Below are 25,841 nucleotides of genomic sequence, written 5' to 3'. Positions count from 1 at the left end.
CATTTAAATGTGACGCTCTTGCTCTTCCGTGATAAACCTTTACTTCCTGTTCGCAGCAGGCATCCAGAGTGAACTTAATATTTGCTATTGTCAACTATTAAAACTGACACTGCCATTCCTCATAATCAGCGCCCTCGCCCGTTAGCAAAGCCATTAAGTAGCTACACAGCAATGAAATCGGCGGCTGCAGTAACCTTGGATTTGAGAGATGGGAATACCACACCGTGGAGAAGTGACAGATGCTTTAAGACTCAGATTGTTTTGACCGGGCTCCCTCTCCACCACATGTCATGCAAAGTGTGTGAGACACTCAGGGAGATCGCTATGTTTGGGCTCTATTAAGCAAATGATAGGAAAATTGAAAAGAAAAAAAAAAACACTTGGGAGAAGACAGAGATAGATAAGTAGTGAGGGAGTGAGAGAAAGAGAAAGAGAGAGACAGAGAAACAGAGTCTGATAGCTCGGGCTCCATAACCCCCACCCCCCACCCCCCTTCCCTGCCCCCAATTCCTCCTAGAGCTGAGGGTGAGCGGCTTGTCCTGATTTTTTTGTGGACAGAGTTGCTTGAAGAACCAGCAGGTGCTATGGACATCACTCTTCAGGCTGGGCAAGCGTAGGCCCTTCGTTGCAAGGCCCCCCAAGGCAAAGGAAGAGCATAGAAATCAGAACCTGGGGGAGGGCGCTCAAAGCAGTGCCTGCAAAACAGGAAGACAAGAAAAAGGGGCCATCAGTGACGGACAGTTCATGAAAACATCGGTAATACCTCGGTACACTGGCTTTTTACAAAAGCTAAAATGCAAATATCTTACAAACTGCAGTTTCATGTTAAACGCAAGCATGGCATAATAAAAATGCATCTACAAAACAAAAACAATGGTCATCGTTCACAGCAAATCCGCTTTAAATATGTCAGGGAGTCGTTTTATTAAGTCTGTTAGAGTAATGGAACAAGAAGGAGCAGTTAGGACGGTGGGCAAGTAACGTCATCAGTGTATGCCCGACCACTGTGTAACACCAGGAACACAGACTACCATCTCAAACTTCATCATCAAATGTTTTTTTGTTTCATGAGTCCTGCAGACATTTCAATTTCCTCTCCAATATGGACACCCCTCAGGGAGTTCCTGCTACATCTCTCTCTGTGTTGTACCTTATGTTATCTCGCTCTTGAACAACTGAAGAAAAGGCTATCCCAGACATGATCCAACCAGATTTCATGGTCTTTGATAGAAAAGCACGTCAGGGAGTGAGAAACACAATTGTACATCTGTCTATAGTGCGCTCGGGGCACCGGAGCACCGCGCAACAATGAGGAAATCTTTTATCTTCCCTCGTCTTTTATCTTCTCCAGTTCTCTGATTATTTCCCAAGATTTCAGATGAGTACTGAAGTAAGCTTTGTTGCATGACAACAAGGTTTATTTAATGATAAGAGCCTGCGTTTGTTTCAAGATGGCATATTTCTGTGGTCATGTAATGCCAGGAGAACTGATGTACGGTATATCTAATCTACATTGTAGTTGTATTGTTGTTTGTTGTCGTCCTTTGTGTCCACGGGGTGATCTCAGTGCTGCAGCTACTTGAAGTCATACTACACCACAGAGGGGAGGAGATGGAGGAGTTGCAGACCTGCTCTACATTGTTTTGATGAAAAAAAAAAAAAAAACCCTTAGGAAGACTCATTCACTGAGCTTACTCACACTCATGGTCTCAAGGGGTTTTCATAAATTGCCTGCGGCTTTAAATCTGTAATATCCTGTCCTCTTTTAGACTGTCACTGGCATGGCTTAGATCCAAGAGTTGTAATAGCACGTTCGGATCTGAGTCTTCTCAGAAGCTCAAAGAGGATGACCCGGGTCGCCATCTTTCTTCTCAGACTCGCTCACATCTGGAAAGTGTAAGGATGAAAAGTCAAACTCTGCCTCAGGTGTCTTGGGGAATAAAAGATGAGCTGCTTACGACGCTGAAATGGGCAGATGTCGCTAAGTAGCAAGGAGTTGGTGGATGGACACTGTCAAGTCAATCTTAGCTCTTAATCTCTGTTTTCACAGCGCGGTAATTAAGTTTAGCCAAATAACGACATATCCACATACAGTCTGTCTGCCAGTCCTCAGCTGGACGTCTCCATTGAACTCTAGCTTTGATCAAACAAAGTGCATCTCCAGCTGCTTCCAGAGGTGTTTTTCCCATCATCAGCTCAAACTGGAGAAGAAAGCAGGACACATGAGGAAGAAAAGAGGCTTTCACGGCTGCTAGAAGGCTGTGGGATGGATTGATGTAGATATCTGGTCTTGTGAAGACTTAATTCCTCCAGTCAGAATACATTACGCTGAGGCAGAAAGAAGTTCAGACTCCATGGATCATTCTCTCAGTGAAGGTTGGTAGCTGATGTACATTCCCACTGTGGTCGGGTTTGGGGTAGACTGGTGTGGTATGTGAAGAACCCCTTGAATTAGATGAACTATGAACTTAGCAAGCATGAGAGGAGAAGCAGTGGGAAGTGAACAACAAAAAGGAAATCTTCAGCGTGTTGTGGTTTAAGTGGTGGTTGCAGAGACAGCATTGTGACTCACTGAGCCGTTCACTTTTACAGAGCTTCACAACTTCCTGAAGCTCCCCGTATTGTGTGGCCGGCATTCTGGCACTGAGCACAAGCGCTGACCGCTCAACTCGCAGAGAGGATTCTCACATTTTATTGGCAGAGCGAGGAAAGTTGGAGGACCCATGGTGCCCTTCAAGTGCAGACTACCCCGGCTTGGTGTTTTACTCATTGTTTTCACCTTTGTGCTCAGCCCCTAGCGCCCCCCCGTACTGAAAGCAGAAGTGAGTTCAAAAGAGGTCTTACCCATTCAAAAATATATTATCAATAATTCGCTATAGATTGTAAAACCTGTAGAGAAAAGAGCCTCCAATCTTCTATAGCTTTGATCCCTTTTCTTTAAAACTGATTAACCATGCCTTGACGCTCTCTGGCTGCAGCCTCCTCTCACTATGGCTTTAATTTACAGCGGCCCTCTGCAGGTCAGTGTTGTATAGTCGACACCTCCTGCAGGGATATTGTGTCTTGCTGAGTTTGCCCGTCTCTCACAGCGTCTGGTAGAGACATGTGAATGGGTCCTGTGCTTCTAAATGCAGGGACAAAATTGTACTGCTGCTGCCTTCCTCTCACAGAGATTAGCAAGCGCAAAGAGAGTTTTGATCTGTATATACTGTAAATTTGATAATGTTGTTTAATTAGCTGTTGTATGTTTTAGTTTCTCAATGAAGTTTGATCTGTTTTTCTATTGAGAGACGGCGTTTGTTTTGGTTCAGAATAGAAAACCAAACTGTGAAAAGGTGATTAGTAAAATATTATCTCTGATTTTCGATGAAAGAGTTTTCAAACAAAGCCGTGTTTTACTCGACAGCAAGTTAAACATTCCCTCACGAGAAAAGTGGTGCCGCCAAGAAACCCAACTCCACAAAGTGTTATCTTTAGAAAAGAAGGTTTTAATTGACTTTATCAGGCGGAGAGAAGAGACGTATGCAAGCTGAATTCACTCAAAGGTTGGGTTTCTAAGGATAACTGTCATCCATATGCGGAAATAAATGACGTATCCTTAAAAACAACCTCTACTATTGAGGCATGTAAGCTGGTAGGCTAAGGTCCAATAATCTGTTAAGACATGCACTTTTTTCCAGTGCCAACAATAACATCCTTGTGTTGGAGTTGAGTCTGGCTGCGGTGGACATTAGCAGAGTTTCTAGTGTTCCTGTAAGAGTTTCCCATTCGTCATCGAAAACATCCGAACTGATTCTGCCAACAAAGTATTTCAGGACTCATCTTAATATTCCTCTTGGAAATTCCTCTGAAATTGTTTCCTCACTAGTCAGCAGTTATAATTCGGGAAGTGCTTTTGCTCAAATTCTCTCGAGGAACACGGAGCTCTGACTTGACAGAAAGTTGGACACAGAGTTGTTGCGATAAGCACATGCGCCTTTTATTGTGTGTCACTGACTGTTTTATTGTGATGGTACGCTTTGCCAAACAAAGCCTAACGAGCATCTATTCAACCGTGAATGCTACAAACTCACCTTGCTCTAGAACGGCATGGGCCCCTTGTGGGAAAGACGTGGCCGTGGGCGTCTCCTCTTCCAGCCGGCCGGTCTGTGGGTCTGACCGCCCCTCGCAGGGTTTTGCTGGACCATTTTTCTCACCGTGGCCGCCTCTTCCAGCTCTCTGCCATGCTCCGTGGAGGCCATGGGACCTGGAGGACACACATGGAGGAGAGACCAATTAGATCCCAGTAAATGGTGTTTCACAACCTCTTCTCACTCAGAGTATCACATTTTGATTATGAGCCAAGTCCTTCGGTGCCTACGGAAAATGTGTAGCAAGATCCGAAGAGGGATCACACTGATAATGGATGAGGAAACAAGAGACATGTATAGATAAGTGTGTGTGAGTGTGTGTGTGGGCCTCTTTAAGCCCACCCAGCATTATACTTCATCAAGTCAGTGTGGTGGAACCAAAGCACAGCAGTTAGAAGTGAGAAACCCAAACCCTCGTGTCTCATGTCTCTGTCACTCTCCAGCAAAGATTACAAACACCGGGCAGCACCAGACCTCGTGGAGGTGAATCCTGTCGCAGCGTTTGATCCGAGATTAGGGATGAGTTTAATAGCGGTGTGTCTTAAAGAGGATGTGTGTGAATGTCTTGGGTGTGTGTGAGTACATGTGTGTTTGAGAGTGATCCCAGATGTTCTCAGTCATCTTTCAATAAGTGTGGCCTGATCCCCTTAAGCCCCTCTTTTCCAAATGGTTTGGTCCACCTCAAGTGTCTCTATGACCTTTCAACCTATCGCAAACTGAAAGACCTCCTTTTGGAGATTTCTTCCAGAAAGTTTTGCAGTAATATCCTTACTTGTAACAGGATATTTAATGTGGATGATCTGTCGCACAACAGCCAGGTATATATATTCCAATAAGCTTTGAGTAAGTGCAGAGCAGGACCTTTTATTTGGACTTGTCAAAGCAATGAAACATCTTAGTGAGGAGTTATTGTATGTATTACTTATACTCTGATGCATTTTTAATTTTAATGAACAATTCATTGTACATAAACTTTCATTACACTCATAAAAAATGTATTATGTTACTGAAATGGAGCTGTGTCAATGTGATTAAAGAGAATTTATTGGTTGACTTCAAGAGAGACGAGAGACAGATTTAAAATATCTAAACTGAAGCAGCAGAGACTCTCCAAAAACACCTACATTTCCAATAATGCAACACAATAACATCTTTCATTAGACCCCCCTGCCTCCTTAATCACCACTTCCTCCAAACACCTCATCTCTAGATTGTAGTGTAGACTTTTTGTTAGATATATGAAGTGTCGAAACCAAACCGAGACTGAGCTCCCATCAGAGCCACAAGAGACATCATACAACTGATTTCACAAGTCGAGTAAACCTCCCCAAGAGTGAACCTTTTCATTTTTTGAGAATTAATATGTTCTTGTGATCCTTGCTGCATTTCTAAGACTTCTTCAAAGCCGAACCCCCTTTTTCAAAAGAAACTTCAAATCCCCGTTGGGCAGATCCCCTCAAAAAGCTGATTGACATCGCTCACACGGGGTCATGACATTCCTGTCTCCTCTCCTCAGAGACACTGGCACCGTTTTTAGAATTCCCAAGAGAATGACCTTCCTTCAGTTTACGAGGGCTCGGGTGAGGACACAGCTTAAGATAAGTCAGACGGTCGACTGCAGAGGTTTGGACAAGCAGCAAGTAAACTGAGGACAGCAGCTGAGCAGCTTACAAAAGCCAACATGATGCTAGGTTCCTGCTTCCTTTAAGATTCTTTTCATTGGTTTGTGTGTTTAGTTGTGGCAGAGTGGTGATACCACAGGCTGTTATATGAACAAGACACGGCTGTGCCCCCAAGGATGTCGTCTGATTGAACGTTTAAAAACTGTCTCTAAAACCTGCGTTCAAAACACTCAGGCTTCTCTGATAGCTGAGATCAATTTGTTGAATGGAGGGCAGCTTTCTTCAAGAGCTGAATTCAAAACACCATTAGGAGGAAGGCTAAGTCTCTCTGCAGCCTTTCATAATTGTTGACCTTCAGCTGTGGCATATTGAAGACATTTTAAAAGAACAACTCTCCATAGAAAAAGAGGAAAAATATAAAGGTTTCTGCCCTTCAGGTTTAAATAATGCGATAAAGTGAACTGCACCACTGAGCTAGACAGCTTTTTAAATGTTTTCGATGTATATCCCTGAAATGCCAGACGTCTCAAGTTCCATTTCCACACTAATCTTCTTCCGCAAGCACATTACACACTATATTTGTGGGTGAACAGTGGGCTAATTCATTTGCAGCGGGGAAAGTCTGTGTTGCATATTTCCGCATCTAAAGCCCATCTTTGCCCCTAGGAGCACTAATCTGCGCGTTATCCCTTTGTTATTGTTCCAGATACACAGTGAAAGAGGGACACTGATGCTCTGAAGGCTTTCAGCTCATTTCTTTTAAATCCAGAAGGTTAAATGTAAAAACACTCTGTGTTTGAGTAGATTTTGTGGGGGGCCCTGCTTCCTTTGGCACCTGAAAAACCATTTTAGCTGCAGAACACACAGAAGTTCAAGGCTGTAGTCTTTGCCATTTAAGGTATCGGTATGCTCAAATTGAGTGGATGCGCCTTCCTAGTGTTTTATTTTGTGGTGCTAAACCAAAGTCAAATTTTCCAACTGCTGAATACCCAAAGGTATAAAGGTAGCACACACATAAATCTTCAGTTTATCCTGGCTAACATGCTAACATTTCAGCCAAGTGGCCTTCATCAGAGCATCAATACACATAAGTTCAAGGCTACAGTTGTTGCTTTATTAAGGTGTTGATATGCTTGAAACTGACTAGTTTATATGATGTTTTGATGACGTGGGGTGACGACTATTGGTCTATTGATGATGTACAAGAGTTGTCTCATTTTATAGGGGGAGATTTCAACCATTGCCTCTTGTAACTGTGTTCTGAGGGGCAGGAGGGCACAAGGGGTATGTGTAAAAACTGGAAATGGGATTGAGCCAAAGTACGCTCAATATTCGGTTTCAGAAAGTGAAATAAATTGTCAGATGGAAACAACATTGAAAAGGCTCGGCGAAGGAGGGTTTTAGACACTAAACTTGCCCATTCGACAAACGGTTAAATCATACTGACACCTTAAACGTCTCACAGTGATACCTGAAGTAACTAGAGTGCTACACAACGGCCAACTGCAGCTTCTACAGTTTGAGCAATGGGCTACTTTAACAGGTGCTGCAAGCACATGCATGGAGTCGCACTCAGTCGCTACATACACACACATACTGCAATGCAACATGGTAAAGTAATTGTACCTCGGCTCACACAACTCATCTGCTGTTCCTCTCTGGGTGGCTCAGGCTGTCATAACCCAGGTCCATAATGAGACAATTTAGATGTCTCCTGCCACAGCAAGCTGTCAGCCACTGCTCGGCACTGGGGTTTGAAGGGAGAACATCTCGTGATTCTCCTGACAAATCTCAACCCATCCAATCTGGCTACAGGATAGAAAAGTGTAATGAAAGCTGCTAAAAATAAGCCGGGCCCCAGTGATAACACTGGCAGTATAGATTAACTCTTGCAGCCTGTGGGGAAAGCTTCTCTGTGTGACAGATATGACATACAGCAACAGCTAGCTTTGTATCTCAACCCATCTCCAGTTGAACCCATATAGATTGAATGTAGCAACATCTGTTGCATCTGGATAAGATCTTTGATTGTTTCCAGGGCAGCTTTATCATTGGATAATGCATATTTCATCTCCATAAACAATAGGATATCTCAGCTATCTTATTGCTCTGAAATTGGATCCAGCCTCTGTAGTATCCCATTGATCTTTTCCCAGGAGAGATTCCCATGTTTATGTTCAGCTGGTAAAACAGCAAAATGGCAGCACAACACATGTCTCACAATAACAAGCGTCTTATCTCAAGTTCTGATGACCTTGGAGCCCTGGTTTTACCCTCTTTCTACCAAATCTCAACACTTGTTCCCCCACTTGGTAATTCCCTAATTAAAGTTTAATAAAGAGGGAATTTCAGGAATGCCTGGTTGTTGCTGCTACTGCTGCATACATCGCTGGCGCCTCCTTGCAAAGGAGAGGCGTAGGAGAGGTAGAAGTGGTCAGGCAGAGAAGAGAGTAGTTGACAGTGTCACAAACTGGCCAGTCTCCAGACTAATGATGAATAGCTGGTTGGCTGCACCCTAATTCCCCGCCCTAGTTTCACCACCACCTCCTATCGTGATATCTGTTATGTTGTCTTTTTCAAATGGCCGGCTCTCCGTCTTGTTATGGCCCAGCGGAAAGTGTAATACTGACAGCTTATCCCTGTTGATTCTGCAACAGTCCATCAGTGGTGCCCGGAGAGATATAAGTCTTCCAGCGCTTGTCCATCCAGTCAGAGAAGAGAAATGGCTGTCCTCTGGTTTAATGCCAACCATGAGGACACCTGATGAACTTGGCAAGAGCAAACTGTATATCACAGCGCTGTGTATCAATGCAGGAACACAGACAGCATGGCAAATGGGCCAGAGCTGCTTATTAATAGTTGTAAAGCTGATTTGTGTGTATCGCCTGCCAAAACGACCACATAACAAATGTCTGCACTTGTGAATGCATAATAATAATGTTTTTTTCTGCCACTAGGACATAAGAGATTAAACTATACCAGCCTGTGAGTCTAACTACAGCAACAAGTAAGCACCGGGCTCTGTTCACAGTTATGACACTGTTGCATCAAATGTAAACATGCTCAGTCAAGCGTGGCCTCCAAAATTTAATCCATGCTGTGTTTAATTTTCTCTGTGTCACTGCAAAATGATTTGCGGTCCTCTTGAATCTTATCTGTTTGTTTACTCGTCTTGCTCATCACTCACAGTCACACTGATTATGAATCAATTGCGTGCAATCTCATTGATCCATTTTCTCGGCTGGCTGAGTGTCTCATAACATTTCATCGCTCCTCTGTTTCTTTACTGTCCCCACATCACTTGTCTGACACCTCTGCGCCGCAAATCTTGACTACTGCAGTTTGTACAGATGTATCCTGATAAGTAAACAACAAACAGCTGGAGTTAACCCTATGTGCCCGCAGTGTGATTGTACTTCATATTTTGGCATCAAAAACCTTGTTCATGATAAAAGCTGGATAAGTAGGAGTAGGATAAGCACACCATCAGTCCACCACTGACAGACTGAAATATCTCCTCAACTCAATCAGATGGATTGACATAAACTATTGTTCAGAGATGTATGGTACCCCGGGGATGGATTCTACTGACTTTGGTGAGCCCTTGATTTGAGCTTTAGCACAGTCTCAACAACTATTGAATGTTTACCATGACATGCAGCAGATATTAATTCCCTCCTCAGGATGAATTGTAAAAACTTAATTTTTCATCTAGTGTGATCCTTCAACCAAAACTTTGATTTGTCCAATTCTTTGCTTTTTGTACAGATACCTGCATCCTCAGTTGCACTTGTACATGCTAATCAGCAAATGTTACATGCTAACATGCTATACTAGATAGCTGATCTATCTGCATGTTAGCATTGTCATAGTGAGCTTGTTAACATTTAGCCCAAAAAAGCGGAACATCGCCACCAAAAGTGACCATATTTGGACAAGTCCAGACCTATAAATGAAATAGGAGTATTTTTGTGCATAGCAACAAATATAACTAATGACTGGATATTCATTAAAGGGACTTCATTAAATTGGCAGAATGAGGTTGTTAAAAGGCAGCATTCAGCCCACGGGCTGCAAGTTAAATAGGTCTACCGAACTTACCCTAGTTAATCATCTTTTTTACTTCAAATCAGATGATAATGTACAAAATGAACATCATGCTGTGTTGAAGAAGACTTGAAACTGGCAATTGAGACTATAAAAAATAGGGTTGTTTTTTTCATAAGCTTACATACAATCAAACATATTTATGAAGCCAGTGGAGACGTAGCTGGCGATTAGACAAAATGGAGGCACTTTTCAGACCCGTATTTTATACAGTCTCTTTTATACAGCTTCACAGAGCTGTTAGCATTCCTGTATACTCTGAGTGTTGTTTCTATCTGAACTGATATTCTCTCTATTACCACTTTGATTGGACTGAATCAGAGACCCAGTTAACGCTTGCCTTCTTTTTACATTTGCATGACATGACATACGAAGCATTCCTTCACAACATATTCCAGTGTGATGGTGGATGGTGTTTCTATTGCAAAAATAACCTGCCACATTATAGTATTTGCTAGACATCCATATCATAAAAAGATTGTATACATACACAAGATTGTATCTTGTGCATGTGTGTGTAATCCTAATGGGCAACAGAGCAATATTTGTGTTAGTAGGAGATAGGAAGAATAAATACCCTGGTGTGTGTAGCCATGGTTATTACCATGACGTTGGAGGAGCAGGCCTGCTGTCTCCATCGTGTGCCTCCCCTCCTTCATTCACTAAAAGTAGCTTTAGCTAATGAATCCCTCTATAGCATGCCATTACCACAGACATACTAACCCACACAGCCAGACAGAGACATGTCATGGGCAGAGATGCTTCCCACTGCATAAGCACATTAGGGGATCAGGATTATTTGGCCAAGGATGAGAAGTGTTAATTGTGCCAGATACGTGCCAAACATTCTTTTAACCTAGAATAAGCCTCTGCACTGCTACAGCATCACACTGGAGATTTGCTAGCAGCCTGATGGCCTCCCCACACATTCATCCTGCACATATGGAATGGTGCCTAACTAAAGAGGCAGTCCCTTGTTGTTCAGCTTTCACAATCCAACATTTAGTGTCGGAAATGCTGCTTATCGCATGCCTACCAGTAAGTCTGGGCCTTGGCAGAAACTGGTACCAATTGCTTGCCGACTTTCAGACCACGTTACCATGGCAGCCACCATGAAAGGCGCTCAGTTTAGAGCAAAAAGAATGACATTGTCAGCTGAAATCGACCAGGTTTCTCAATTTACAAATTTCACTGCACACAGTGTGAATGCACGATCAGCCCTCTGGCTGTGTCTGCGATGTTTTTAACCTCTGCGGGCCACAGCACTTGGCCTCTGAGTGTTCTTCTCAGGAGGGGTTTGTTTTGGTCGTGAGCACTCGCCTGTTTGGGACTGTTTGATATGCAGCATTGTTGTGTTCTGTGATAATGCTAGGCTTGTGGCTGAGTTGAAGGCTGGCTTTGTCTATACAAACTCCAGTGAGGAAACCAAAGTACATGAAAAGTTGCTGCAGCTTTTAAACTTAACCCCCTGCTCTCAAAGCGACCCCCACCTTCAGAACAAATTAAAAACAAACTGTGCAGCCTGCTAGTTTCTGGCTTTCTGCAGATGCCCCTTTGAGTCAGTGAGCCGCCTGTGAAGTGTGGAGCTATATATGCTCCTGAATTAGAGAGTGTATGAAATGATGAGGTGTGAGACTGCATGCTCTGCTATGATCAGAGCGCTGTGAGTTCAAAGGGCCGGCAGCAGCATTGAGCCAGCTAATGAAGCCACTGACTCCCCTCACCTCTTGACTGCCTGTTGGTTTATTCAAAATCCCACTCCAGTTGAAGGGGTGAATTTGTGGCTAGAAGGTTACTGCAGGTTGGAGCCTACTCATCATGAGCAGGGAAAACAACCAATATAATAACTCAGAGGGAGGATTTCTCTTCACAACTTCCATGGAGGAGAGCAGGGGCAGGAGGGATGCTTTCTGTTAACAACAGCAGGATGAATCTTTTGCGCATGGCAGGTACAGTAGGTAGGTAAGGCTACCAACCGTTGCCCTAATCTCCAGAGATTGCATGTCAAGGGCAAAGGGATCCTCCAACCATCCGTTTCCATGGGCACGCTAATCAGATGTGAAACACAGCCCCTCCCTTCCTGTGTCATCACTCCCCCCCATGCTGTGAACCTGCGTGCCTTCTCCCATTTGAGAATGTGGGAGAAAAGAGAGAGACAGAAAGAGAGAGAGAAACGTCACTGCGCAGGGTTCACTGCAGCTTTTAAAGCCTGAGGGGACCATCGCCTCTCCCCATAGCACATACAGTACTATTAAAGGAAAATAGCAGCAACATTGCATCAGACTGTGGTACGTCTCAACCACACTAAAGGAAACAAAACAATGGCTCTGACACATAAAGCTTAACTGGATAGATTAACCCAAAACAAGCTATTATCATTATATTTGAGATGGGTTAGGGTTAGCAAATGTATGCTAAATCACGTGTGAACAAAATTATGTTTAATGCAGTAAGCTGTGGTCCATTGTTTATGCATTGCATCAGACAAACCTCTTCAAATATGCAAAAAAAAAACAACAGTCACAAATCTTGGTTTGTAATGACACCTTCCTTAGAATTCAACATCTCAGTAGTTTAAGTATGGCCCATTTTTAGTTGTTTTTTAAGGTGAAAGTGATGCTACACGGGTTAAATGCTTGGTAGCACAAACAATAATAAACAAAAACTGTGGCATGGACATAAAAACATCCATAATTACTTTAACTTGTAGCACATTTAAATGATGTCTAATGAAAAGTCTTTGCTAAAAGAGAGTTTTATTAGGAAGGAAAAAAAGCACCTTTGGCTAAAGGTTATGCAATGAAACATAGTAAGCAATTCTGTCTCAAATATTTAGCGATGAAATAAAATTCATGAGGATTTTTTACTGACAGGTTCAGCTGCTCTGTGCTAAAGTTTAATGTTTATCGGCCCTCTGTGTTTACAAGGTTTCCATGAGCTGGGAGGATAAACTGTTTGCCTCATGTGGAAGCATGTTTATGAAATCCATATATTGTTTTGCTCTTGTATTTTTACAAACATCTGTTCATGTTCAGGGGCCCTGAGAGCAGGGAGGCCTCTCCTGAAGAGTGTGTGAGACATGGGGACACAGCGAGGGGCCCTGTCCTGTGTATTAGTCGGTGGCAGATCATGTGATTGACCAACGTTTAGACATTTAGACCTGTATGTGTGAAATAGTCTCCCAGGGAAAATAACATTTGTGATCAAAGAAAGAGCTATTGCGATGAATAATGCACAATTTCATAAATGAATGATTTCTGTGTTGTCACAGAAGGGCCCCACTTCTGTGAAAAGATGGAAGCGGTCTTACAATTACCCTTTTCAAGCATTTAATTTAAGGCAGGATCATAAGGTGCATGACAGTTTGAAACCACATGCGGTGCACCACAACATCCTTTAAATCCCTCAGAATAAAGTGACATCCTTTAGCCTCAGGCTTTGAGTTTAGGCAGATCCCAGAGGGGGAGTCGATAAATGAACCCAAAATCTCTCCTACAGTCCCACTGCACCATTCACAGCCCCAATCCACACTGCTATCTTCACAGCAATGAAATCCTGAGCAGCCTAACAACAGCCAGCTGTGCAGCGCTTTTAGCCGCACATTGTAAGAAATCTCACTGATCCACGATGGCGCCTATAGAGGTTTGACGTTAATGGTGACAATACCCTAAACCATATTTATTTGATTCACTTCTACTCCGACGCACCACTTTAGCTGCCGAAGTATGACTTTCTACCACAAATGACATCTCTAAAGCAATACACAGGAGTCATATTTTTTTCATTCTGGGTTCCTACAAATTGAGCATGAAAGTAATTAAAGCACCTGCGTTCCTACAGACCGCAGTATTTATTCTGCGGTCTGGCAGCCCGTTAATAAAAATGTCCACTCAGATCTTGATCAGGAATCTGATCTGCCTGGACTACTGCTATAAATGTAACACTTAATGTTCAAAAAGAGAGTCATAAATCACTTTAATATTGGACACTAGTGGAAAACAGAGCATTTTTGAAAAAAAATATATCTGGCTCTAATTAAGTTGTAAGGAGCGCCCCGGGCCTGAGGATAGGGTCTGGTGATCACATGAGGTCTGGTTAACACAGGACCCCGTCTCCACACCCCCACCACCCCTCACCCAAACCTCTAGGTTGTGCCCTCAGAACTCAAAGGGGGGTCTGGACCACAACATGCATAAGGAATCAGAATGGAGTCAGAATTTACAAGTGATTTAGCATATTTAGCGGAGCAGACTTTTTCTTTGCAGCCAAGAAATGCCATTATCTCACATATGACATGCGTTAAGATGGACTAGATCACCAGCTGTGAGTTTTCAGATGTAGCTGTGACTTCCTTCACCACGGAGAGCTTACACAACCTCTCAGCTCCCAGATAGCCTCTCTTCCTGTCCGCCCCTTTATTTTTCTGTCCCTTGGCCCGACTTTTATACTCCCCCTTTGCCTTTTTTCTTTCCCTTCGCTGCATTTGCTCTCAAGGGAAGATCTAAGTGAGTAGATTTATTCATTCAAAGAGTTCTGAATTACATTACAGCAGCCCAGCAGTCACATATGCCAAAGTCTTCAACAGCTCAGCTCTCCGGGGAGTGTTAGCCCAAAGGTTAGCCTTATATCCCTACCAAATGAGTTATGATTTCTCACTAAATCTCTTCCTCGGCTCCCACCCACTCCAGAGCAATTGAGAGTGCCATTCACCGAGCTCATGTTGGGTGATATTATACAGATGCAAAGTGGTTTATCACAGAAAGAATTTTTCTTTTAGAAATCTCCTCATTGCTACACTGACTTGCGGACTATGAACCCTATGGCAGTTAGGGTTGGACAGGCCTTAATAATAACAATAATTTAAGGCTATATTGGAGTGCTCGATATTGTCAAATCAAATCAAAAGAGGGAAATATCTTATCCTGCTTATTTACATTTTTTGTTTTATTTCACCTTATTTTACCAGGAAGTCACATTGGGATCTAAATCTCCTTTACAAGAGAGACCTGGCCAAAATAGCAGCCGTGCAAAAATACAATATAGTAAATAATTTCATGTGGAAAGCGGATTTGGTTTGACAACACGAGTCAGAACCTTCTAGTGGCAGGGAAGGTTTTTAACAAATATCCTCTACATCACCGCTGACAGAAATTCCCGATATAATTCCCTCTTGGCTGAATATGACAACACATCCAGAAATATCCAATGGTTAGCTACCACAATATAAATAATATGGCAACATGACAAATGTATAACATATATCATCTCACATTATATACTGTCAAACACCCACTGCTAACCGAGCTACATGGACGTAAAGTATACTGTCTGGATCACAACAACATTGTTCTGATGCTACTATTTAGGCCCACAGAAGCAAAACAAATGACAAATCAACAAGAGGATAACAAATCACACTTCAGTCACATCCTAAACACAACTCATGAAGTGTTTAGTGTGTGTGTGTGTGTGTGTGTGTGTGTTGTCTGCAGCAGATAAACTCCACTGATGCTGCAGGCTTCTGGCTCTATTTCCTGGTAATGCTGCATGAAGAGGAAATCCAGGTTCTTTATGAAATGGATTTCATCTGACCCTGTGTGTCTGTGTCTGTGTGTGTCTGTTTTGTGGTGTGTGTGTGTGTGTGTGAGAGAGAGACATAAACCCAGGTGGTGCTCACAAGCTCCTGTGCCTCGCAATTTAAAAAAAAAAAGGAAAAGGCCTTGTGATTCCCCATAATCCTGTAATAACCTTCCCACAGCTCCCCTTTGACACAAGTGTTTGCCCACTGTGTGCATGTTATGCCAGGACATCTGGAAAAGTTTAGCTGCTTTTGTTCTCGTAATCACGTCTGCAGGCACAAACACCTTCTTCACATTAAAATACAGGGGATTATGATTTAAAGCTTCCTGGTTACGGTTGGTTGAGATCTATAGATGCTGTTAACAAAATAATCAGACCTAGCTAGGAGGCGTTTTAGGTGCTTTTAAATGAGTGGCTGCATGTGCTGAAAGCCCTCCTCTTTTGGCTGTACTTTGACCCGTAACACTTGGTTGAGCATCTGAGCGAGGCGGGCCACAGTACAGTATGTAAGCATGATGGTGGTGGAGCAGCCAGCCCCAACAATACATCAAAGTTTAATATGGAATAATAGCACTGCTGACAGCTCTCATAAAATCCCAAGCAGATGATCCCATTGCCAGATAATGGCTCTGATCTGGGCCTCGTGCCCTGCTCACACACACACAACTGGCTCACCTGTTCAACCCAGGCCTCACAATTACACCTCCTGTGTGTGTGTGCGTGTGGGCAGATGTGTGTGTGTGTGTGCCTGAGCCAGCTGCTATTGTTTTTATGCTGTGCGTCCCTAGGTGAAGATTGGCAGGGTGTTTCCATGGCAGAGAGAAATGAAGCTTTGATGTGACAGACGTGAGAATGTTATAGGAATAAAGAGTGTTTATGTACCAGTCTTAAGAGTTACACAGGGAGGAAGAGTGATCGGCCTCGGGATGAATTATGGATACTACATGTCTAAAGCTGGAGCCCACTCTTGAGCCAGAGTGCTTTTCAAGGATGGGTAATTGAAGTGTGCTGCTAAAGGATGCTAATATTACATAGAGACAGCCACGGTAGCTCTTTTTGTGTACTGAATGAATATTGTAAGTAGCATTGAGGTGGATTGCCTGTTGCGCTTGGAGTTCTTGCTAATATGCAAATACATCCATAAATACAATCAGGACTCATGCACACTTCCACACCCTCCTCCTGTATCTCACTCAGATCCAGGTCTATATTCACACACACACACTCTCTCTCTCTGTCTCACTCTCTGTGTTATCTTCTCTCTCCTCTTCCTCAGACACACATGTACACACACACAGATGCCTGAGAGAGAGAGAAAGCCCACTGAACTGGAAAAGCGTTTGTCTCAAGATGAAAGGCTTCACACCCACTGCCTACATGCAGAGCCTCTTCCGACACCTTCCCGCGACAGCGCATACTGTAGCAGAGGCTTGTGCTACGCAGACACACTCCAGCTAGCATCCCTCCCCACACCCATCAACGCCGCAACACACTTGCATCCCCTCCTCTCTTTCACTCCCTTTCTGTCTCTCTTCCTCTCTGTCAATGGAGCTCTGATACTACAGTAGAAGCAGCAGCAGCCGGGGGACAGAGAGAGCTACATAAGCGGCATGACTCGAACAACGTTGAGAAGGATAAGCTCCCATGAAAGCCCGAGGCACGGCAGCCTTGTTTTTCCCCCGTAGCTGGTGTAGCACGGTGGGCTCTCAGGCGTGGAACATGCTTAGCCACACGCAGGGCGTGAAAAACGACACTGACCATGATGCTAGATAATTGCTTCCCATTTACTCATGTGCTGAGAGGCTCAGACAAAAATAGCATGTCGCTGTAACGAATGTGCTGGGAAGCATGGGAACTGTGAGTGCTGTGGCCGCAGATCGATACACAGAGTGGACAGCATAAAGTCTACACAGCATCTCTATACAGCACCTAGCAACATATACAGCATCTTACTATATATGTTCCTAGGCCTGTTTCCTTCCAGGATGTGCTGTATGAAATATAATCATTGTGCTACATCTTTTCTATCATTTCTTTACAGCTTGTATTAAATATAAACACAGCTTCTGTCTGTGTGTCTTCCAAGCTGCTGTAGTTGGTGGGTAGGTGATAATCCCAAGAATGCCCCAGACATTTACACAGGCCTAACTGTTGTTTTTTCACACCATAATGTTACCTGCATCACATCTGCAGACTGCCCATCGCTCTCCAAACTAACCCCCCAGCCACATTTCTCACAACCCATTTACTCCCATGAGCCATCAGAGGGAATCTGCCCTGCCCCTGTGTAATTGTCCAAAGTCAATGTTTTTGTTCCAAATATTAGACATTTTAGATCCACGCTGGAATTGATATCTAGTCCAACAATGGCTCCAGAGACGCGGCTGCACTTTACGGAAATTCACTGTGACAAGGCATCAAGAAAGAGCCCCACAGGAGACAATCCATGCATCTGGGATCTGTGTTCCCCTCATCGATGCGTACAACAATTACAGTCCTCATTATCATCACCACAGGAGGCACACACGCATATATAGGTGCTGTGTTGCCCTGCTGCACAATCACAGTCATGTAATAATCATATAGCACTCGGGTCAGATGGAATACATCAAGCCGTAAATGAATCAGATTCACTCCACCTCACAGGACATGTGCCATGCATATCTTACATTTCATAACAGCCACAACAGTCGCCCATACATCCAGCACAGCTACAGCTCCACACATGAATTGTCCATCAACAAAAACCTCTTCATATTTCATCTCCAAGTCTTACAAGCTTACATCAAGGTGAGGCAGGGAGGAAAAAAGGATCAATCTAAGCTAGAAAACCACATTCAAGTTTACCATAAAAGCCATGGCAGTACAATAGCAGACAGTATAACCACTGCAGTGCAGTACTGTATACAGCCAGGTGCTGATATTCCTGCCTTTTAGAGCCCACACAAGGCTAACCATGCTGGGTAACTGATCAACTACAGCTGCCTGCACGAGCCAAAGGCAAACAGAGAGAGAAATAGAAAGCGGAGGGAGACGACCGGCGACGAGGCTGGCCGCTCCTGTACTCACCAGCACTGGCAGAACACAGCAGAGACACCAAGAGCACAATCACCAGCGTCAGGATCTTCACATTCATTTCTGCACTCCCCTCTGGCTCTCCGCTAGTCACTCGCTGATATACTGTAGTGGTGTGTGTGTGTATGTGTGTGTGTGTGAGTGTGTGTGTATGTGTGTGTGTGTGTGTGGATGGGAGGGAGGGAGAGGGGGAGAGAGAGAGAGTGAGAGAGAGAGAGAGAGAGAGAGAGCAGCTGAGCGAGCAAGAAAGAGAGAGAGACTGTTTGCTCCCCTGTGTGTGTGTGTGTGTGAGAGTGAGAGAAGTGAGTGTGTCAATTTGTGGGAATGTGTGTGTATGTGTGTGTGTGTGTGTGTGTGTGTGTGTGGCTCCCTGACTGTGCCTGTGTATTTGTCTAAATGCGTATTTGTATATCAGTGTGTGACAGCGCCACTCCAAGACTGAAGGCACGTCTTTATCTGAGCTCTCCCACGGAGGTGTGTGTGCCTGTGTGTCTTCTCTTCTTCTGTCAGAGAAACGGCAGCATGAGCCAAGTTCAGTGGAGCTGTGAATGTGCTGGAAGTCCGCTTGCAGGTCTGCCTGTCGGTGTGTGTGTGTGTGTGTGTGTGAGTCTAGCTGGTCATGTGGCTTATGTATCATTGACTCTGTGGGTCACGGAAAAGCCCCCTCCTTGCCCCACCATCACCCATCCTCTCCACCCCTTTTCCACAAACATGCACATGCACCGAAGGAAAGAGAAGGAGAGAGGTAGCAGAGGGAGGGAGGGAGGAAAGAGGGGGAGGAGGTGAAGGGTGGGGGGTGCATGCAGGTTTATGATAATACCCAAACAGATGCTCTTGTTGAAAACTCTTTGAATTGCAAACAGGGCTGCTTGCCAGGAATCCAGGAATCAAAATACCAGCTTATTGGGGGAAGTAGATGAAAGAAGGGAAGGTGTGAGATGAGGTTCGTGCTTTCCTGCTTTTGTATCCAGGCCAGCTGTATGGACCTTTCTTCCTCACACTATTCTTTACCAACAGTGGCGCTGGCAGCCACGTCTCGAAGGAAGGTATGACTTAAATCATTTGCGCCGTTTGAAGTTAGTGTCCGTGACACTGGGAGTAACCGCAGGAAAAAACTTATCAGACTCTGCCTGATCCCATCGCTCGCACTATTTGTTCCACCGCCCCCTGAAGTCATTTGTTTTATTTTTTTTTTCTACACAGATTATATTCTTCCTGCGAACAAAAGCCACAAGAAAACCACCACCCTGCTTGGCTATAAAATAAATCAACTTATTTTTTTTTTCATTTGTTTATCAAACAATAAACAGGAAAGGTTGCATTTCTCGCTGTGAATTGTGAGAACTGTTAGCAGGCACTGAAAGTACAACAAGTTTTCTTATCGCGTTTAGCCATAGAGCGACATCAATGCTACAAGTTTCTACAGACCCACTTGAGAAGAAAATCGTTCTGGAAGGGCCATAAATTTTGTATGTATTAAACTATGCATCAAGAAACATTGAACTCCACCCAATTACCGCATTTTATACTCCGCCCTATCATAAGGAGTCAGCCGATCTGGTCCAAGGCCCTCAGCAGAAGTAATAAATATGACAAAAATTGATTAGCTCATGATGTAAGTGAGCCTATAAATTTAATCACAGTTGTAAAAAGAAACTAAAGATCACTCGAGGAAAAGTAAATATATCATGTCAAAACATTACTCTGGTAAAAATTAAAGCCAACCATATGAATAGTACTCGAGTAAAAGTATCTGATAATAAATCTATTTAAGCACAGAGGCTGCAAAATTACGCAGATTCTTCTCAAGTAAGAAAGTACAGTACAGGCTCTTAAATGTTCTCTGTAATGAACAAGGGAAGGTAAATTATACATATATTGACATGCTGGATCTGATATTCAGGATTATCGGAATTGGTGTTTTTTAATTTATTATTTTTAAAAAAAATTTATTGAGTTGCCAATAAAATGAATTAATTTCAAAATGTGCTACTTTGGCTCTGATGCAGCTGCAAAGTAAATAGTAACTAAAGTGATTAAAAACACATAGTGTAGTAAATAGTACAATATTTGCCTTAAGCCAGCACTTAAGTACATTCTATTACTAAATGTAGGTGTTTTTATGAAAAATTCAGTTCACTTCGAGCCAACACAGATCCGCGTCGCCAAAGGGCTGAAGTGACACATGATGGATGGACCGCCTTTGGTCACAACCTCCAGACACAACCCCCCCACCGTAAAGCCTTCCACACAACCCCTTTTCTATGTGTTGTCACTAAACAGTCACTTTAGTGGTGTAGACCTGAGAAGAGGGGCCCTGTGACCCTCGACTCTGCAGCTCCCACTTCACACAGCCCGCCCATTGTCTCCCTAAGGCCCTGGGTCCCAGAGGGCAACATGTCTGTGCCACCCACTTGAGATCCAACAACAAGAGCACCTTCCATTTTTACATGCGGCACTTGAAGCCTTCACTTCATGTGAAGCAATCCTCTCACCTCAGGGGTGGCCAAGCCCCTGAGGGCTAAAGATGCTTATCCGAGCCTGTCCTTTTTTTAGCTGAAAGATAATTCTCCCAAGAGCCTTTAAAAGAATCTGTTCACAGCGTTTTCTCTAAGGTGCTCACTGATCACTGACAGAAAGCATGACCAATTCTTTCCAATTGTACATAATGAGAGATAGAGGGGATTATGGCGCCATTACCAGCCCACTTAGTAGTTAGGAGTAGTTAGGAGTAATTCAAAATTCAGTTTAATTCAACATTCAGGGAATCATTTCAAAGCGGTGTGGGATAACTGCCTGCAGAGTTATTTCAAATTAACAGTTAATGTGGGTATCAGGACTGAGGCAAACATCCAGAGTGTGTTGAATCCAGGTGCTACTCATGATAATTTATGACTGTGGATTTACCAGTCATTAAATGTCCTATGGATATGGATACGAATGTGTGAGACGTTGTAAAGTTGGCAGTAAGGGCTCAAACATTTGCACTCTATTAGCTTTAATTGTCTTAGCTTGAAGCAAAGCCTGCAATGAAAATGTAACAGATGGTGTTTCCTCAGAGTGTATCAGTGGACCGTGTGCCATGACGTGAGCGTAAGCTAGTGGAGGATTGCCTTTTTTTTCCTTTTTTTTTTTTTTTTTCTTTTTTACCTCTGAGACCTGGCAACAACAGTCAGAGGGCAGCAATACAGCCACATGTGCCTCAACACAGGAAACACTTGGCTGTTTACAGGAAGTGTTTGATGAAGGAATGCGGTGTATGTCAGGATTTGGTCACCGTTGACGACTTTTCCTGATTCCTGAGTTTTTAATAACAGGCCGACATTCCACAGATAAGTGTCACACAGATGATGGAATAAGGTATCTTCGCATTTCCCTCTAAGCAACGTCTTCCTTGAAAATATCAGTCATACCGCAGAAAAATGTCAACAGGTGGCCTCTCAGCCGCGGCTAAATCAGTCCCCTGATCTCAGGACAGATTTGCCGCATTATTTACTGTATTCACAATTAATGTGCTTCCTGTTTATCATCCGCTTCTATATAAAGCTCCTGATTTCTGAAATGCTAATGAAGTGTGCGGATGTTTGTTCGTATTGTTGTTTTGATGACTGAATGAACAGTGGCAGGCCGCTCGTGTCGTTGTTATTGTTGTGCAAAAGTGAACTCCGCACGTCCGCTTCCATCTCCAGAGCTTCCATCAAATGCAGCGCACCTTTATTAAAATGGAAAACAAATCAAACCTCCATCAAGATAAGCGTCAACAGCTTGAGTGAATGCAGAATGTCAATGTGAGATCAGGTCGTGGTTGCTAATTAGCTTCTCCGGAGAGATCAGCAACGAGAGAAGAAAGTGTGACATCTTCATTAGGACGTTTCAAAGTCTGTGGTTTGTTTCTGGATGTACGAGAGAATCTGAGCTGTGTTTTGCTCGTCTGAGGTTTTAAACAAATGTGATTCTCCCCCTCAGGCGGCCTGTGCTTCATATCATGAAATGTCAAGAATCAGAGGCTTGGTGGATTAACTTATCTGCCTTTAATCGTGACATTATCAGCAGCACTGCAAATTCAGCTGAGAAATGTTTCTGGGCTCGCCAAAGCCCCCTGGAAGATAGGGCAGCAATTTTCTGCCAGTCTGTGCTTCTCATTCTGTCGTGTTGCCTCAGAGCAACCGCACACATACACACATTTTCTGTAATTTCGTACTTGCATGAATTCCTAGTAATCATTAAAAAACTATAAAGAACTGCTGTTGCCCTGAACTGCAGCAGTTAACAATTATCTTAAACAGTTTGTGCAAAACACATGTTTTTTTCCCACAGATAACGTTATGAGTTATTAAGTTGCTGTCGTTCTGAGGAGAAATTATGACAGACACGAGGTGTGTTTATCCCTACATTTGAACACCAGCTGGAGTTTATCTCTATCTCTAATGTTGGACAGGCTCCGAACTCAGTCATGAACTGAAAATAATCACAAACCCTTGACATTAGAGCGCTGCCAGTCCGGAGAGGAAAGCAATTTACACAACAGTAATCATATAAATACAAATTAACTTCTCATCCTCCCCCTTTTTTTTCTTTCTACTCTGACAGATTTACCCTCTGTGCTGTGATTTTAAATCAAAATAACCAAATAAGAAATTATTACATTTTTCATCATGAGCTTCCAAATCATTTTCACCGCTGCTCCTCTCCCGAATCGACCAGACAAAATTATCCCCCGGGACATTATGCTGTGGTGTTGCGTGACTCTCATACAGTTGTCTCTATAATCAGTCCAACATGGCTCATCAGTCCTTGGAGACAAAGGGGCCCACAGCTCTGAGAAAGATGCATTGTGAGATGACAAGTCACTGTAACCGCCCAGATAAAAAGGCAACTTTTTATTTCCAGGGAGCTCTTTTCACCAGGAGTTTTATTAATCATAATATCCCTGTCGGGTGACTTCCATCTCAGTGGATTTACAGGCACAGAGGGCAGATTTTTATCCTGTGATGTTGCACCTGCAGGACGGGAATTTTCAAAAAATCTATTCACATCAGAGAGAAGGTCTCAGAATCATGAAATGTTCTCATATTTTACCGTACGTTTGTCACTAAGGTTTGCAGCAAGGGCAGGATCAAACTCAAAGAGCATGTAGAAAACACGCTTCGCACCCTCATAAGCCTGTCAAACCCAGATTCTCCACAGATACTGTGCAACAACAAATAAGGGAAGTCTTTTGAATCCCGTCTGCGCTCTCCGCCGTCTAATCAGCCATAAAAATCTACTGAGGGTTTTTCTCCAGGTGGCAGGTGATACCAGACCGGCTTCTGACATCACCCCCACAGCTCTATGTTTCACTGCTAGTGTTGAATGCTTCTTCAGTACTCAGAAACTTTCTTGAGTTTGACTCCTCACCTTTAACTTCGCCGCACTCGTTGATGTGTATTGGTATGTGCTGCAGAGAGGGGAATTGGTGGCAGCATGCCAGCTTTTCACATGCTCCCATTCACTTGAAAATACCAATCTTCTGCTCTCTGAGTGCTCTATTCTTCAGGGATTGGTTTTTCCTCAGTTTGCAGAAGATATGATGATCATCCACCCTTTCTTTATTGCAACAGAGGATCAAACGGAGTCAAAACAAGCTTAAAGGAGGAGGTGTTGTATCCAAAGTGGCTAACTGCTCTCTTCCCCTCTAATATTGTTGCAGTTATCAGTCGTTTAATCTGTCTGAACAGTGGCATGTAGTTTGGAAATGGCTGATTTGTTTCTTATACAGTAGACGTTGGGTTTTTTTTAAGTGCTCTGGACCGAGCATGCTGTGGCTTGGTCTCGCTGACATACAGTCAGAGAGACGGAGAAATGTGACTTGACAGATGAGCGATAAGGAAATGTTTTCGTCAGGGAGAAGACAGACTCTGAAAACAGACATGAGGTGTCTTTGAAAACTCACAAAGCCGGAGTCTGTACTGCGAAGTGAAGGAGCTGAAGATCAACGTCTGCCGGAACCCGGCTCGCTGAACCTTTCACTAAATTCACTAATTTCTTCCGCCTTGATGCAAGTTGTAGGATGTTTTATGGAGCAGAAGTGCTCCTTTGAATACATGTTCACAGTTGTTATAGTTTTTTTTTTTACCTGAAGAAGTACCTGAACTCTTAAACCCCTTTGAATTAAAGTATGTTGTCATTTATGCACCTTTCTGTTTAAGTTTTCCTCTTGATTATGCTCTGTACATATGTCAACACTTCACTTACAATAACTCCAAAACAAAACCACACTTACACAACAACTTCCACCTATAGAGAGCATGATCTGATAACATTTTGGAGCACAATGTTGGACTTTGTAATTAAGAAGAAAATCTATATTTCTCGTGATAAGACTCAAACTTCTAACTTCCCCAGCTTATCTATGGCACTCAGCCCGAAGCTTATTTGTTTCTACCAAAGAAGTAAATCTTTAAAAACAGGTCACAAATATTCACTACAATACATACAATACAGTGAATTAATAAAACAGCTGACCACTGTAGTTTTTAAGTAAACGTTTCTCAAGCATGAGTAAATAGTGCAGTTGTAAGAGACTGTTTTCAGTGGTGTTAGGGAGGCTGTTCGGTAATCACTGGGAACTATTCAACAATTAATCAACCATTGACCCCCTCAGGAAGGGAGTGAGGCTGTTCAACTGTTTCTTTTAATTTGTTCATCTATAATTGTGCAATTTTTTAAATGAACTATAATCCACAACACAGTCTAATAAACTGGTAAACCTGAAATCACACAGAGTATAATGAAGAGTGCCATCTCAGCGTGATGGCAAATGCTCAGGTCTTCGTTATTTCCAGGCGCAGGTAAAATCAAGGGAAAATATATATTTTTAGACAGAATTATAGTAGTATGAATGTAAAAGGATTGATTCAAAATAAACTACAGTGCTCGTGTTCGTTGTATTGAAGAATCCGAGTGCAGCAGTACATCTAATCAATGGTGGTTTTGTTTTTTAGTCTTTGGACTAATGGAGGTATATATCAGGCTTTTGCTACACAGGAAATAGTCTTTGCAGTGGTAGTAGTCAATATATTGTTGAATTAGTCTTTTCATGAGATATGTAGGAAAACCATAGGATATCACCAAGCCCAACACGTTAAAACACACAGTATGTAATATCTGCCACTTGGGGGCTCTCAATCAAGACAATTAAAAATAATAGATGCGGGTTGATGTTGTGAGGTTATGGGAGTTGTGGTTGAGTAAACAACAACCATTACTGATGAAAATGTATCTGACGTGACTCAGACAGAATTTATGTTCACAGACGAGGTAATGTTTCACATTACATTCAGTCACA

General features: G+C 43.1%; 2 protein-coding genes across 3 annotated transcripts in view; one reads left to right on the top strand and one right to left on the bottom strand.

The window, feature by feature from the left end:
- The window catches only part of xpnpep2 (X-prolyl aminopeptidase (aminopeptidase P) 2, membrane-bound), a 99,860-nt gene that overhangs the window by 13,512 nt on the left and 60,507 nt on the right, over positions 1-25,841 (top strand). The gene's annotated exons all lie outside the window — the stretch shown is intronic.
- Positions 503-19,088, bottom strand: apln (apelin). The gene is made up of 3 exons (XM_084353383.1): positions 18,509-19,088; positions 4,074-4,246; positions 503-695 (listed from the first exon to the last, which is right to left on the bottom strand). The coding sequence occupies exons 1-2, from the start codon at positions 18,573-18,575 to the stop codon at positions 4,080-4,082; spliced, it is 234 nt and encodes a 77-aa protein (XP_084209509.1). The 5' UTR covers positions 18,576-19,088; the 3' UTR covers positions 503-695; positions 4,074-4,079.

The sequence above is a fragment of the Pagrus pagrus genome, assembly GCF_965226575.1.
Source record: "Pagrus pagrus genome assembly, chromosome: 5".
Taxonomy (NCBI): domain Eukaryota; kingdom Metazoa; phylum Chordata; class Actinopteri; order Spariformes; family Sparidae; genus Pagrus; species Pagrus pagrus.
Note: the sequence above shows the minus strand (reverse complement) of the source record. Positions and strands in the feature narration are given on the sequence as shown.